General features: G+C 41.9%; 1 protein-coding gene across 3 annotated transcripts in view; it reads right to left on the bottom strand.

The window, feature by feature from the left end:
* LOC143041176 (uncharacterized) overlaps positions 1-17,209 on the bottom strand; it is a 54,506-nt gene that overhangs the window by 11,741 nt on the left and 25,556 nt on the right. For 2 of the 3 annotated variants that reach the window (XM_076212999.1, XM_076213001.1), the window contains exons 2-4: positions 14,901-15,025; positions 6,519-6,673; positions 1,880-2,610 (exon numbers count right to left, since the gene is read on the bottom strand). In XM_076212999.1, the coding sequence (XP_076069114.1) occupies positions 1,880-2,610; positions 6,519-6,673; positions 14,901-15,025 (1,011 nt within the window). The remainder of the gene's footprint in view (positions 1-1,879; positions 2,611-6,518; positions 6,674-14,900; positions 15,026-17,209) is intronic. The other variant, XM_076213000.1, reaches the window with a different exon arrangement.

A 17,209-nucleotide genomic window follows, 5' to 3' on the forward strand; every position in this document is an offset into this window, starting at 1 on the left:
AAGTGCTAAGAAAATGACCATGATGAGTGAAGAAAATGGAGGAGAAACAAGGAAGGATGAAGTGAAGGCAGTTGTTGAAATGATGAGAGCAGGTAAGGCACCTCGTCTAGATGGATGTCATGCAGAATATGTGAAAAAAGGAGGTACAGTGATGGTGGACAGGCTGGTGAGGTTGTTTAATGTTTGCTGGAGAGAGGGTACAGTGCCCAAGGACTGCAGGAGTGCCTGTATAGTTCCACTTTACAAGGGAAAAGGGGACAAGTGTGAGTGTAGTAGTTTCAGAGGGATTATCTTGTTAAGTGTAGTTGGGAAGGCTTATGGGAGGATCTTGATTGAGAGGATTAGAAGATGAACAGTGTAGATTTAGGACAGAGGTTGCATAATCAGATTTTTGTGGTAAGACATATGTGTGAAAGCTATAGGAAAAGGTAAGGATGTTTTTTGGGCTTTTATGGATTTATAAAAGGCTTATGACAGGGTAGACAGAAAGGCACTGTGGGAGGTTTTGCAGATATACGGGATTGGAGGAAAGCTTCTATGAGCTGTCAAGAGTTTTTACGAGAGTAGTAGAGCAAGTGTCAGGATTAGAAATGGAGAAAGTGAGTGGTTCAAGGTAAAGGCGAGACTTCGTCAGGGATGTGTTATGTCACCCTGGCTGTTCAACTTAATGAATGGGGTGGTGCGAGAGGTAAATGCAAGGGTGATGGGTCAGGGATTGGAGATGTTTAAAGAAAATGGAGAAAAATGGGAGGTGAGCCAGCTGTTGTTTACGGACGACACTGAGCTTGTAGCAGGATCAGAGGAGGGATTGGAGAAGTTGGTGACAGTTTGGGAGAGTGTGTGAAAGAAGAAAGTTGAAGATAAATGTGGGTAAAAGTAAGGTGGTGAGATGTACAAGGGGTGAAGGTGGCAGTAGACTGGAAGTGAGCATTAAGGGAGAGTGACTGAAGGAAGTGGATAGTTTTAGATACTTGGGTGTGAATGTGGCAGGAAAGGGTAGAGTAGAGGTGGAGGTAGAATGTAGATTGAAAGAAGCGAGTAAATGCCTTGGTGGATTAAAAAGTATAATGAGGAATAGACATTTGGGAATGGAGGCTAAGAGGAGATTGCATGAAGGAGTGATTGTGGCAACAGCACTGTATGGGGCAGAAACATGGAGCATAATAGAGAAAGATAGATGGAGTTTGAATGTGTTTGAGACGAGGTGTCTGAGAATTATGATGGGGATTACTAGGCTGGATAGAGTGAGAAATGAGGAGGTGAGGAGAACTGGGGTGGTAAAGGGAGTTGGGAGATAGGGTGGATAAAAGAGTATTGGGATGGTTTGGACATATGGAAAGAATGAATGAAGAAAGACTAGTAAAAGAGGTATGGAAGGCAGATGTGGAGGGAGTGAACATGAGGGGCGACCTAGGATGAGATGGATGGATGAGGTGAAAGGGGCTTTGGGGAAGAGGGGAATGTCTGTTGAGGAAGGACGGTGCCAAGATAAGAGGGAGGGTAGAGGGTGGAGGAGAGTGGAGTGTATTTAGGGATGGAATGCATGGGAATGGTTTTTATGCCTTTTTCTTTTTGGGTACCTCCCTTGTAAGGGGGAAAAAGCCTTGGTATATGTATTATTTATATTATTATAATTTTTATTTGATTATTTATCATTATATATTTTTTTGCATCTGACCTGATTATGGACTAAAAGGTCTCCTGTCAGCATGCTCCTCCTTTGTAATTCTTTGTAATTCCAAATCTCCACCCAATTACAGTATGTCAGTCCCCTCCTCGATTCAAAATAAATCATGAAGCTTGCCACTAGTACATAAAAAAGTAAATTGTGTAAACACTGATACAGAATTCTGAATGAGTCACCATGACAAATACTCACCTGGGATTGCTGTCTCTCACTAAGCTGTGGTGACTGAGGTGAGCTTAAGTTTTCTGCCTGGTCATGTCTACCCATTGTAGACTTTGGACTTTGCACTTTTGAGGGTGAACACTGAGGTGATGAAGCAACTGAAGATGACTTTGATGGGGATGACTTGGACGGCGATGATTTGGTTGGTGATGATTTGGAAGATGAGGTTTTGTTTGGTGAGGAAGCAGACTGTGATTTTGAAGGACTATATTTAGCCGGGCCTCTTGAAGTGGATCTTGAGCTACTTCCTGACTTAGAAGGAGACCGTGGAGAAGGAATAGATTTGCTGCCAGTGTGAGAGAGTGGTGGGTTGGTTGCTCCTTTAACCTGAGGTGTCTTCTTAGGTGAACTGTACTGACTTGACCTTGATGGTGCTGTCATTTTCCCGGTCTTCCCATTTCCTGCAGCAGACCTATTGACAGGGGTGGGCTCCACTGGTTGCTGCCGTGGGGATGACTGCGACCTGCCCCTGCCTCGTCCAGTCTTCCTATTATCATTATCACTTCCTCTCCCTCTTCCCCCTGAAGAAGATACAGATGAACTGGTCTTTATACCCTTCTTGCCTTCGGGGACATCACGTGGCTCACTGGATGCTTTGGAACTTCTGCCAGGCCGTGGAGCTGCTAATGGTGGCCGAGCACTGGATGGGCGTGATCTCCTAGTTGGTGTTGTTGAAGTACTGCTAGAACCTGTGAAACAAGCTGTATCACTGCTCAGCTATCATATTCATGTTGAGTAAAAAAAAAAAATGAATAAAAAAAATAATGATAAATAAATAAAAAATAAATTACAAGAATATGGTAAAAATATCAAACCACGATTCACATAAAAACTTAAGACTACTCTTAACAGCCTTCCCTATATTACATATATCTGTCGACCCTGTCATATACCTTCTTCAGATTCATAAAAACCCAGATATCTTTGCCTTTTACCAAAAACTTCTTGCATATCTGCCTTACAAACAGAATTTGATCCACACATTCTCTTCCATTTCAAAATCCGCTGTTCATCTCCAATTACTCATTCTGTTTCCTTCCTAATCCTCTCTGTTAATACCCTCCTATTTGCCTTTCCAACTACACTCAACAGATTGATCCCTCTAATATTACTACATTCATATTTGTTCCCTTTTCCTTTGTATAGTGAAACTATAAAAGCACTCCTACAGTCCTCTGGCATAATCCCCTCCCTTGAGCACACATTAAACAATCTCACTACTCAATCCACTATGACTACTCCCCTTTTCATCAGATACTCCACATAACACCCATCTAACCCATGCAGCTTACCAATTTTCATCACTTTCAATGCTCTTTATATATCAACTTTTCTTTCAGCTCTTCCACTTTCTTCTTCCATCGCAGTCATTTTTCTGGCATCTCCCACCGCCAAAATCAGTCCCTCCCACTTCCTCCACGTTCAACAAATTGCTGAAATACTCTACTCGCCTTCCCTTTACTGTCTTCACAACATCTTTACTTTTTCTTCTTTACCTTATTTCCCCCTCACTCTCCTCAATTCCAAAACATTTTATAATTTTCAACTTTATCAAACACTTACCCCATTTTACATCTGCTCTCCTCTTTGCTTCCCTCACCCTAGGCTTCACTTCTCATCTATTCTTCTGCGTCTCTCATATGTTTCCTTGGTTCTATTTTGCAACCAATTCTCATAAGCTCACTTCTTTTCTACCACCACCGCTTTTATCTCTTCATCCCGCCGTTTGTTTCCTCTCCTGTCAACTCCCTCCCTCCCCCATCATCATCCCACATGCTGTCTTAAGACACTTCAGGGACAGAAGTAATCACCAAGTTAATAGTGGGTGGTGAGGTCCTTATGGAGGCCTCAACTCTGGCAGAAATAATGAAAGGAAGTTTACAATCTATCTTCACAAGAGATCAATTTTCTGGGTCAAAATGAGGAGAGCAAAAACTCAGGTTTAAAAGATATTAATTTACAAGTTTGGGTAGTACTCAATCTTTTGGGATCAATGGATGTGACAAAAACTTCAGGACCTGATGGAATCACGAACTGGATACTTAAAGAATGTAAGGAACAACTAGCAGACAAGATTCACAGTCTAATTACTACATAGCCTATTAAAGCCCTATCTACCTCCCATCCATCCACCACCCTCTCCCATGTGTACTTATGATTGACTTTCTTCCTAAACACTGTATTTGTTATTATCAACTCTGTTTCTAGACACATCTCCACCATCATGTCTCCACTATTTCTCCTAGAACTGCAGACAATGCAAAAATCATGAGAATGAAAAATAAGGAGGACTGTAGACTATTGCATAAAGATCTAGACACTATTTTTGCAAGGAGCCAAGAATGGGAAATGAATTTAAAAAAAAGGGGGCAATAGTAGAAGACCATCCTTCACCCCTTTCATATGATGATGCCTACACAGGCATCATGGGGCATGAGTCGGTATGCAAAGATGCCGGCATTGGCCTCTTGATTATATTCATTTTGTAGTTGTAGCTGAGTAATCCCTGTATTCTGTGAAATGGTTTGATCATATTTTCTGTGGTTATCAATATTCAGAGTGAATGAGACCAAGTATTACAGCTGTAACTATATACTTTATAATGCATGTATTGTGATGCATTATCATACATCAGGCAGCCAATGTTGCCTGCAAGAATCTTATTTGTATTAAGAGGTTACAAGTATTCCTTGGAGATAAATTTGTGAGTGTTGAGGAAAGACAACCTGTCACATGACAGACATATCAGTAGGATTATGGGAGAGACTTACAAACTGCTGCAGAAGATTACAGTGCCTTTTCACTATACGGTGCTCTACATAGGATTGGTCCACCAGGGCTGTGGTGGAGCAATGCAATGTTGAAAATGGAAACACCCTTAAGGAGGGGTACATTTTCGCGCCATTTGAATATGCTGCCTATCATCGTAGTATTGTGGGCAGAGCTAATTATCCTGCCAGAAACCAACACACTCAGTTGTTGTCTTGCCACTGTGGGGGGAGGATTTGTGTTACAAGTGTCCCATGTGTCCCCAACTCTCAACCCCCACCGCTGTCTCTTCTAACCCCTTCAGTGTTGTGAATATGGGGTCTAGTAACGATTTATCACAGGAAACCACTGCCCAGATTGTAGTCCCAAGAAAATCAGGTGATACAACCAAGGGATAGCCTCTGTTTAAGGGTGAGAAGAGGCTTCTTGATGGGTCAGTGACTGGTGTACCTAAGCACCATAATCCTACAATTCAAAGTTTGGACTGACACCTTGCCAAACAATTCAGGGTTACCTTCCTTGATTTTCCTTGCAATCACTCATGGATTAGACTCAACATGACCTTTTACAATTGTCTAAGCCCTTTTATTCCTTTTCAGTGCCTTTCCAGGCCTCTTTTTCTGAGTGGGAGTGGAGAGGCCACTCTCTCAGTGAAACTTGGCAACCCAGCATCTAACTTTGTGAACACACACCAACCTGTTCAGCTACTTCCTTCATTGCACAATCATATTTCTTTAGGGCTACGATCTGGGCAATGGTTTCCTGTGATAAATCCTTACCAGAGCCCATATTCACAACATTGGGCGGTTAAAAGAGGTAGCAGTGAGGGTCAAGAGGTGGGGTACAGGACACATGCAGCACAAATCCTCCATGATGGCAAGACAACAACTGTGTTGGATTCTGGTGGGATGATTAGCTCCACCCACAATGCTATGATGGTAGGTGGTACATTCAAATGGCATGAAAATCCATCCCCCTTAAGGATGTTACCATTTTTAACATTGCATTGGTCAACCATGGCCTTGGTGGATCCTATGTCAAGCACTGTATGGATGAAGAGATAATGAAAAGACTCATAGGAACCCTGATCCGTCCAAGAATGGAATATGTGTCAGTGGTATGGTCTCCACATAGAGTGAAGGATAAAAGCAAGATCGAGAGAACACAAAGGGCAGCAACCAAACTGGTCCCTAGCCTGGCAAATAATAAATCATACGAGTTGAAACTTAAAGCACTGGGTCTACCAACTTTGAAATATTAAGGAGAAAGAGGCAATACTACTACAGTATTCAGATCACTAATGGGGACAGATTGCAGTGACAGAAGAGATCTCTTGATTAATGACAGGAGGGCTTTAAGAGGTCATGGGAAAAAATTAATAAAGTGTCTTAAGGATGTTCAGAAATGCAGTTTTCCATTAGATGCACAAATACTTGGAATAGCTTAGAGGGTGATATGGCCTATGCTGGAACAATGCATGAATACAAATCTAAATATGATATTTAGAAAACAAGGATGTAGATTAAGTTGGAATTGTACGTGAATTTGAGGCTATGATAAATTGGAGAGTAGGAGATGGGAACCAACAAGCATTGCTCCTTTCCTATATACTACAATTAGGTCAATACATTTAGACAGACGTCCAAACTTTCTTCCCAGAGAGACCTATGGAAGGGCACGAAGACTACTACCAGGCGTTGTGAAGGTGCAGGATTCGTTAAAGAATCTGGAGTATACAATTACTACCAAGTTCATTAAGTGACTACATTTCCAGTAATCTATGCTAAATAAACATGAAAAACCAGTGCTAAATAATCACAAGTTCTATAGTTTTACTGACTTGAGGTTGTGTGCCGCTGAAGTGGGTGTGGTGTCCGTGGTTCTCGTATGCTTGCAGAAGATTGCTTGAACATTCTTATACGCTCAGCCTCCTGTAAATCTAGAAGCTCCTGTTGAATGGATGCCAATTCTAGTCGGAGACTCTCCAGTTCCCCACTTGAAACAAGAATAAATAATTGCAAATAAAGTATACATATATATATGCACACATGCATTGAATACATATAATGCAAGAAAGGGACAGATGGGCAGACTGTACTTTCCTGGACCTACAAAAGGCATTTGATAAAGTATCACACAAAAAACTATTAAGAAAACTTGAAACAACAGGAGGCGTACAAGGAAAATTATTGAAATGAATGGTAGATTTCTTGCATGGGAGAAAAATGAGAGTGGTGCTCAGAGATAAAAACTCTACCTGGGAAAAAATGATAAGCAGAGTCCCACAGGGTTCAGTATTGGCCCCAATAAGGTTTACTATACATGTAAATGACATGGATAAAGGTGTATAATATTTCATGAACTTCTTTGCAGATGATGCAAAAGAAGGAAGTTCAAAATAAATGTGGGTAAAAGGTGATGAGATGTACAAGGGGAGAATGTGGCAGCAAATTGGAAGTGAGTATTAAAGGAGAGAGACTAAAGAAAGTGGATAGCTTTAGATACTTGGGTGTGAATGTGGCAGGAAGAGGAGTGGAGGTGGAAGTAGAATGTAGATTGAGAGAAGCAAGTAAATGCCTTGGGGGATTAAAAGTGTAATGAGAAACAGACATTTGGGAATGGATGGTAAGAGGAGATTGTATGCAGGAGTGATTGTGCTGACAGCACTGTATGGAGCAGAAATATGGAACATATGAGAAGAGAGGAGTTTGTGTTCAAGATGAAATACCTGAGAAGTATGGTAAGGTTTACTATGCTGGGTAGCATGAGAAACAAGGAGGTCAGGAGGAGAGGTGGTGTGGTAAGGGAGTTGGGAGATAGAGATGATGAAAGAGTATTGGGATGGTTTGGGCATATGAAAAGAATGAGTAAAAAAAGATTAGTAGATGAGGTGTGGGAGGCATAGGTGGAAAGAGTGAATATGAGGGGACAACCTGGGATGAGATGGATGGGATAAAAAGGGCATTGGAAAAGAGGGGAATGTCTGTTGTGGGAGGAAGGGAGAAGACAGAAGATAGGGTTAAGTGGATAATGGTTGTGTATGGATGATGCGGTGTTGCATGGAAGGGAGTGGGTGGGGGATTGGTAGGGTAAGGGATTATGTGTGAATGATATTTTGATGCAGCCTGAAGGGATTTCTTCCCGTTTTCTCTTTTTCTGCATGAGGGGATGGAGAGTGGGGGTCACAGCCTTGCTGTGGATGTGCTGTATCTTACTGCATTGCTTCTGATCCAGGGCAGTGGGGAAGATGCAGGGATGACCTGTCATCCAGTTGGAGCCAAGATAACAGGAGGGGGGTGAATGGGAGTGAGGTATGTGGGGATGGAATGGGAATGGATTTTATGTCTTTGTTTTTTTGGCTAACTCTCTTGTACATGCATACATATACCAAAGCCTTTTCCCCCCTTATAAGGGAGGTACCCAAAAAGAAAAAGGCATAAACACCACTCCCACCCATTCCATCCCTATCACACTCTACTCCCATCCACCCTCTTATCTTGGCACCTCCTGGATGACGGGTCATCCCTGCATCCTGTCCACTGCCCTGGGTTAGAAGCAGTGTTACAAGACACAGCATATTCACAGCAACCCCCTCTCTCCGTCCCCACATTCAAAAAAAGGAGAAGATGGGGAGAAATCCCTTCGGGCTGTGTCAAGTTTTTTTCACACATACTACCTCACCCCCCATCCCCCACCCATTCCCCTTCATGCATCACATCATCCATATACAACCCTTCTCCATTCACCTGTCTTTTGTCCTCTCCTGTCCTTCCTCAACAGACATTCCCCTCTTCCCCAAAACCCCTTTTACCCCATCTATCTATCTCATCCTAGGTCGCCCCCTCATGTTCACTCCTTCCACATCTGCCTTCCATACCTCTTTTACTAGTCTTCCTTCACTCATTCTTTCCATGTGTCCAAACCATCTCTTCAACCCTATCTCCCAACTCCCTTTCCACTCCTGTTCTTCTCCTCACCTCCTTATTTCTCACTCTATCTAGCCTAGAAACGCCCATCATACTTCTCAGACACCTCATCTCAGACACCTCATATCAGACACCTCATCTCAAACACATTCAAACTCCTTCTCTCTTCCTCTCTTATGTTCCATGTTTCTGCCCCATACAATGCTGTTGGCACAATCACTCCTTCATACAATCTCCTCTATTTCTCATTACACTTTTTAATCCACAAAGGCATTTACTTGCTTCTCTCAATCTACATTCTACCTCCACCTCCACTCCTCTATTTCCTCCCACATTTGCACCCAAGTATCTAAAACTATCAACTTCCTTCAGTCTCTCTCCCTTAATACTCACTTCCAGTTTGCTGCCACTTTCACCCCTTGTACATCCCATCACCTTACTTTTACCCACATTTATCTTCAACTTCCTTCTTTCACACACTTTTCCAAACTCTGTCATTAATTTCCTCAATCCCTCCTCTGATCTTGCTACAAGTGCAGTCTCTTCTGCAAACAACAGCTGGTTTACCTCCCACTTTTCTCCATTTTCTTTAACCATCTCCAATCCCTGACCCACCACCCTTGCATTTACCTCTCGAACCACCCCATCCATGTATAAATTGAACAGCCAGGGTGACATAACACATCCCTGACGAAGTCCCACCTTTACTTCAAACCACTCCCTCCCTCCATTTCTAATCCTCACACACGCTCTACTACTCTCGTAAAACCTCTTGACTGCTCTTAACAGCTTTCCTCCTATCCCATATTTCTGAAAAACCTTCTACAGTGCCTTCCTGTCTACATTGTCATAAGCCTTTTCCAGATCCATAAAAGCCCCAAAAAAATCCTTACCTTTTCCTATAGCTTTCTCACATATCTGTCTTACCACAAAAATCTGATCTATGCAACCTCTACCCGTCCTAAACCCACACTGTTCCTCACCAATTACTCCCTCTCTTCCTCTCCAAATCTTCTCAATCAACACGCTCCCATAAGCCTTCCCAACTACACTTAACAATCTAATCCCTCCAAAACTACACTTGTCCCCTTTTCCCTTGTAAAGTGGAACTATACAGGCACTCCTCCTGTCCTCTGGCACTCTACTCTCTCTCCAACAAACATTAACTTCACCAGCCAGTCCACCATCACAGTACAGCCAGTCCATCATCACAGTACATCTTTTTTCAGACATTCTGCATGACATCCATCCAGACCAGGTACCTTACCTGCTCTCATCATCTTAGCAACTGCCTTCTCTTCATCCTTCCTTATTTCTCCTCCATTTTCCTCACTCATCACGATCATTTTCTTAGCACTTCCCACTGCAACTACCTTTCCCTCCCTATCCTCCTTCACATTCAGTAACTCCCTAAAATACTCTGCCCATCTTCTTCTCACTGCCTTCTCTTCCATTATCATCTTTCCATCTGCAACTTTTACTTTTTCTTCTCTACTTGATTCGCCTCCTTTTCCCCTCTTAATTTCTTTCCAAAACATTTTTTTTATTACTTTTAAAATTTTCTGTCATACTCTTACCTCATTTCACATCTCTCTCCTCTTTGCCTCCTTTATCTTATGCTTTACTTCTCTTCTCTTTTCTTTGTACTTCTCATATGTTTCCCTTGTCCGGTTTTGTAACCGATCTGTGAAAGCTCGCTTCTTCTCTTCTACAACCTTCTTTGTTTCCTCATCCCACCATTCACTACCCTTCCTTCTATTTCCTTCCATCATCCTTGTTCCACACACACCTTGTGACTCCCTCCTTGAACCATCCCCATTCCTCCTCCACTCCTAGTTCTACTCTATCCTTCACTCCCTCCCACTCCTCTCTCAGGTTCTTCTTGTACTCCTTTTCTTTCTCATTTAAGCAGTTTACTCTAAACACCTCCCTACCTTTTGTCCTTTTCGTCTTTCTCTATCTATCCACCATTCTCAACTTACCTTCCACCAAAAAATGATCTGATATTCCCCCGCTCTCTCCCCTTAGAACATGTACATCCTTAACTCTTCCTATTTCGCTCCTATCTATCACTACATAGTCCATTAATGCTCTATCTACCACCCTTCCATCCACCACCCTCTCCCATGTGTACTTATACTTGACTTTCTTCATAAATGCTGTATTTACTATCATCAACTCTCTAGACACATCTCCACCATCAACTCTCCACTACGATTCTTTCCTGGAACTTCACATTTCCCAACCACTCCATCTATTGGTTCATTTCCTACCCTAGCATTAAGGTCTCCCAATACTACTACACTGACTTTTCTCCTTAATCCCTCTATGCACTCATTTAAATCTATCCAAAAAGCCTCCCTTTCTTCTACACTCTTCTCACTACCAGGCCCATACGGACTTACAAAAACCCACATCTCCTTTCCCAGTTTCATCTTCATCCACATTAACCTTGAAGAAACCTCCTTCCACACCACTACACCTTTCCCTATCTCTTCACTTACTAGTATAGCCACCCCTTTTCTCCCTCCTCTCTTCACTCCTGAGAACCTCCCAACTACACTCCCAAACTCACAATCATCCCTCCCTTTCAACTTAGTTTCACTCAAAGCCAAAACATCCATCTTTCTTCTAACAAACATACTACCTATCTCTTCCCTTTTACTCTCATCTGTACCACATCCACACACATTGAAATACCCAAACCTTTGGGTACTGGTCGGAAAACTCCTAGACCCTTTTATGCCTTTACTTTTTTTAGGAATGTCCCCTGTGGGGCTACAGGGAGAAGGATGCCTAGTCCTAATCCCTGTCCCGTTTTTCTCACCTTTTATGATTTAAGTGGGAATACGTGGTGGCAGCATTCTATCTCCCACCACAGGGTAGGCAAAAAAGGAAATGAACATTTAGAGAAATGGTACAGGAAAGCAACAAAGGGTTGGGGGACAGTGTAACGGAGGGACAGTTGCAGTATAATAAAAGTGTCATCATTTCTCTGTGAGCAGAGTCCTCCTCTATCACAGACAAAATGATGTGTGGCTCTGGTCCATAGGAGCGCCCCATATAGATCCTAAAGTACTGCATGCTACTTTGCCACAATAACATGCAGCCAATACCCCCCTTGTGAGGAGGAAAAAGCTGTTGGTATATTTATTTACCTAGCTGTATTACACGGGAAGGGAGTTATGCTTGTGGTGACCCATCTTTATATCTTTCAGCATAAATTTTTTTCTTAACCTCTTCACTCCGGGCCAAAATCTCGCGGGCAGCATTAGCTGCCAGACGTACGATGTGTCGTAATAATACTCGCGTCATAAAATATAGTCACTGCTTATATTGATCGTTCTCTCTTTCACCCGTGAATTTTGATAACCATAGAAAATGTGATGAAGACAGTTTAGAGAGTATGTCATTACGTAGGGGCAACTACAATAAATATAATCACATTTTTTTTTTTTTTATTACACCAAGTGGCTATTGTTCTTACGTCAAGATGTCACTTTGCAGTTTCCTTATCACTAAATTCTTTGTTTATTTCATCGATTGTTGTTACTGATCGTGCAAATATAATAATTGAAAGAAAGATACAAAGACTTTCGGTCACATTAACTATGATACTCCCTTCCCATATGTAAACAACCAGGCAGCTGTTGTAAACAGATGAATGTAGAGATAGTAGGGAGGAATTGATGGTGGGAGTAGGAGGCACTAAGAAAACGATGTTGATGGAAGAGGAAAATGGAGAAATAAGAAAAGATGTGGCATAAAGAGTTTTGAAAATGATAAGAACAGTAAGGCACCTGGGTTGGATGGACGTCATGTGCAGTGTCTGGAGAAGGGAGGTACAGTAATGGTGAAGTGGCTAGTCACATTATTTAATATGTGTCTGAGGGAGGGGGAAGTGCCAGAGGATTGGAGTGCCTGTATAGTCCTGCTTTACAAAGGAAAAGGGGCAAATTTGAGTATAGCAGTTTTAGCAGGATCAGTTTGTTGAGTGTAGTTGGGAAAGCTGGGAGGGTTTTAATTGAGAAGATTAGGAGAGGAACAGAGGGAGTAATTGGTGAGGAACAGTGTGGGATTTGCATAGGTAGGGGTTATGTAGATCAGATCTTTGTGGTAAGGCAGATCTGTGAGAAAGTTTTAGCAAAATGTAAGGATACATTTTGGGCCTTTATGGATTTAGAAGAGGCTTATGACAGGGTAGGGAGGAAGGCACTGTGGGAGGTATTGCAGATATATGGGATTGGGGGAAAGCTTTTAACCCCTTCCATACGGTGCCGCCTACATAGGCGTCATGAGGAGCGAGTGGATTCGCGATGCTGCCATATCGGCGTCTTGATTATATTTATTGTAGTTGCCCCTGTGTTTTTACATTCTCCCAAATGTGCCCTGAATCCCATTCTCTGTAGTTTTCAAAATTCGTGGGTGAAAGAGAGAACGATCGATATAAGTGGTGACTATATTTTATGATGCGAGTATCATTACGACACATCATACGGCTGGCATTGGCTGCTGCCCGCGAGATTTAAGTCCCGCAGTGAAGTGGTTAAACATTCAAGATTTTTTACAAGAGTAGTTGAGCCTGTATTTGAATTAGAAATGGAGAGAATGAGCATTTAAAATAAATGTGTGACTGCATCAGAGCTGTGTCATGTTGCCATAGCTGTTCTATGTATACTTGATGGGAAAGTTTGGGAGGTAAATGTGAGAGTAAGAGGCTGGGGATTGGAGATGGTTAAAACAATGGAGAAAAGTGGGAAGTGAACATGTTTTTTGCTGATGACACTGTGCTTGTGGCAGGGTTTGAGGGGGGATTAAAGCAGTTAGTCATGAAGTTTGGGAAGGTATGCAATGGAAAAAGTTGAAGGTAAATATGAGTTAAAGTAAGATGTGCAAGGGGAGAAGATGGCAGCAAGTTGGAGAGAGGCTGGAGGAAGTGAATAGTTTTAAGTACTTGGGTCACATGTAGCAAGAGAGGTAGGAGTGGGGATTTAGGTAAATTGTAGGTTGATCTATCTATCTGTACACCAAGGGCTTTGTCCCCCTTACAAGGGAGATAGCCAAGTCAAAAGGCAAGTACCCACTCTCACCCATTTTAGTCCCACCCATTCCATTCCCATCCACCACCCTCTCTTCCCTCTTATCTTAGCTCCTAATGGATGACGGGTCATCCCTGTATCCTGCCCACTGCTCTGGGTCTCATACAGAAAACAGAGATGGGGAGAAATCCTTTCAGGATATGTGAAAATATCATTCATACACAACCACTCCCTACTGCCTCATCCCCCACCTTCTCCCTTCCTTGCATCAAAGTATCATGCATCTACAGCTATTCTTCACTTACCTAGATTGAAACAAGCAAGTAAATGCCTTGGGGGTTTAAAAAGTGTCATGAGAAATAGGTCTCTGGGAATGGATGCAAAGAAGTTATACGATGGGGTGATTGTCCTGACAGAACTGTATGGGGCAGAGACTTGGAATTTAAGAGAGGCAGATAAGAAAAGTTTAAATGTGTTTGAGATGGAATTTCTGAGAAATATGGTAGGGGATACAAGGTTGAACAGAGTGAGAAACAGAGGTGATAAGAACTGGGGTGGAACAGGTGGTGGAAGATTGGGCTGATGAAAGAGTATTGGGATGGTTTAGACACACGGAAAGAATGAGTGAAGAAAGATTAGTAAAAGAGACATAGAAGGCAGAGGTTGATGGAGTGAACTTGAGGGGACAACAGAGGATGAGATGGATGGATGGGGTGAAAGGGGCCTGGAGTAAAAGGGGAACATCTGTTGAGCAAGGGAGAGGGCAAGGGATAGCCTGGGTGAGTTGAGAATGGCTTTGTGTGGATATCATGTTGTAGCTTCAAGGGATTTTCTCCCCATCTTCTCTCTTTTCTATGTCTGTCAAGCAAGGATGGGAGGGGATGGGGACAGCCCAAAGGGGCTTCTCCTTGTCTTCTCTATTTTCCACATGAGGGGACAGAGAGGGGGTTTGTCATGTAAGTGAAGCAGCCTTGCTGTAGATGTGCTGTGTCTTGGTGCATTGCTTCTGACTTGGGCATAGGGCAGGAGACAAGGATGACCCTTCATCCACATGGAATTAAGATGAGAGGGAAACAAGGGTGGTGGGTGGGAGTGAGATGGGTGGGAGTGTGTGTATTTGACTTGGCTACCTCCCTTTCATGGGGGAAGAAGCCTTTGGTAGAGAGATTGATGGCTAGAAGCAAATACCACACCAACACCAAAAAATTATGTCACATTATTTTCCACACTGAACCACTACACTACATCATGACTCACTCCTTCTTCTGGGCAGCTTCCTTATAAAATATGCGGTCATCCTTAAGAGTTGCAACAAGTTCCTTCAGACCAGCACGTTCCCTATGCCATTCAACCTCCCGTGCTTGCAACTCGGCAATACGTGCCTGCAAAAAAACAATAAAAAGAATTATCTACATGCCATTACAGCAACATAACAAAGGAGATAATCTGGCTCAGTATATTCCTTGGGGATGAAGATCTCTGCCATTAGAGATCCTAGGCAAGAGCTGAATATACATCTTCCTTCAGGGTTTCATTTTGATTTTCTACCTGTTTGTAGATGTCTATGACTTTCTACCTGCTCCATTTATTCTCCAAGCAAATGTATATAAACCTTGTACCTTCTGCTCTTTTTGGGGCAGAAACATTGAGTGTAGAAGAGTAAGATATCAAATGCATTTGAGATGAAATGTTTGACAAATATGGTACGGGTTACAAGGCTGGATAGAGTGAGAAATGAGAAGGAGAGTGGGGGTGGAAAAGGAGTTGGGAGATAGAGCTGATGAAAGAGTATTGGGATGGTTTGAACACATTGAAAGAGTTAGTGAAGAAAGATTAGTAAAAGAAGTGTAGAAGGCAGAGGTGGATGGCCTGAACAGGAGGGCAACGACCAAGGATGAGATGTATGGATGGGGTAGAAGGAGCACTGAGAAAGAGGGGGATATCTGTTGAGGAAGGGAGAAGACAGAAGATAGGGGAGATTGGTGAATAGTTGTGTTTGGATGATGTCGTGATGCATGGAAGGGAGCGGGTGGGGGATGAGGGTTAGGGAGTGGTTATGTATTTACCTAGTTGTATTATATGGGAAGGGAGCTATGCTCGTAGTGACCTGTCTTTGTATCTTTCAGCATCAAGTTCTTTCTTAAAATCTTGAATAGTGTTTGCACACACTGTTTCTTTATCCAAGTTATTCCAGATATCCAGCACTCTGTGTGGGAAGCTATTTTTTTCAGATATCTTCTATAGTTATCCTTTTTGAGTTTCTTTTCGTGTCCTCTTACTTTTCCATTGTCATTTTTTAGTAAATCATCCCTATCAAGGATTTCCATTCTTTTCATGATTCTATAGTTAGTATATCACCTCTTTCTCTTCTCTGCTCCAGTGTTGGTAGTCCCAATTTGGATAATCTTTGTCCGTTCATTTGGACAGAGCTGGAGCCAACTTTGTCGTTGCTCTCTGTATTCTTTCTAATTTCCTTATATTCTTTTTTAGTACTGGGTGTCCATACTGTTGCTGCGTATTCCAGTTTTGGTCTTATTAATGTAACTAATATTTCTTTAATAATTTCTTCATCCAAATAGTCAAATACTACTTTCATTGACCTTAATAGGCTGAAGGTTTCTCTGACTATTTTGTTGATATGTTTATCTGGTGTCATGTCTTTGCTGATTATAATCAGCAAAGACATGACACCGGAAAAATGAACTCGGAAAGAGATCTTGGAGTAATAATTATTACTCCAAGATCTCTTTCCGAGTTAAAAAAAAATTTTCACCAATTTTATAATTTTTTTATAATCTGTTTTTACATTTTCCAAACTCCATTATACTACATTTCTTGATATTGAAGTTCACTTTCCACTTTTGAGTCCATTTCCAGATTTTGTCAAGGTCTCATTTTAATGATTCAGTCCTCCTCTGTTCTTACTTTTAGTATTTTAGCGTCATCTGCGAAGAAATTCATATAACACTCAACTCCTTCATCCATGTCATTTAGATGTATCAATTTTCAGTTTTCTTCTTCAGCAAACTTTATCAAATTCACTCACCAACTAACCTTCTCAAGCCATCCTCCATCCCTGCTTACAGAATATCATCAAGCCAATAAGTAAATAATATTTATTAAATCACATAAAAATTAAAGTAAATCATATATACCAAGGCCTTTTAATTCTTACCAAGGTGGCCAACTCAAGAGCACAAACCTATATACACAATTAAAAGCTATTTTTATGTAAGTAGCAGTTGCCAACAAGACTGACAAGTTAAACACCATATGAGGATGGAGCCTTTTATTTGTACGACGTTTTGCTTATTACAGCTTTTTCAAATATCTGAAAAAGGTACTTGAAAAAGCTGTAATAAGCAAAACATTGTACAAATAAAAGGCTCCATCCTCGTATGGTCTAAAACCTATTTATCACCTCTCCAATCTCAGCCAGCACTTTACAAATCAAGGGTCTTCACTGTCCCTTGTCAACAAGGGTCAGTTCCTCTGCAGCAGGGTGTGATTGGTAGAGTACTTTACCATAACCACCACTTCATACTACCTCCCTACGCAGATGGCAC

Source organism: Oratosquilla oratoria, chromosome 30 (assembly GCF_046742065.1).
Source record: "Oratosquilla oratoria isolate Oo_2021 chromosome 30, ASM4674206v1, whole genome shotgun sequence".
NCBI lineage: Eukaryota > Metazoa > Arthropoda > Malacostraca > Stomatopoda > Squillidae > Oratosquilla > Oratosquilla oratoria.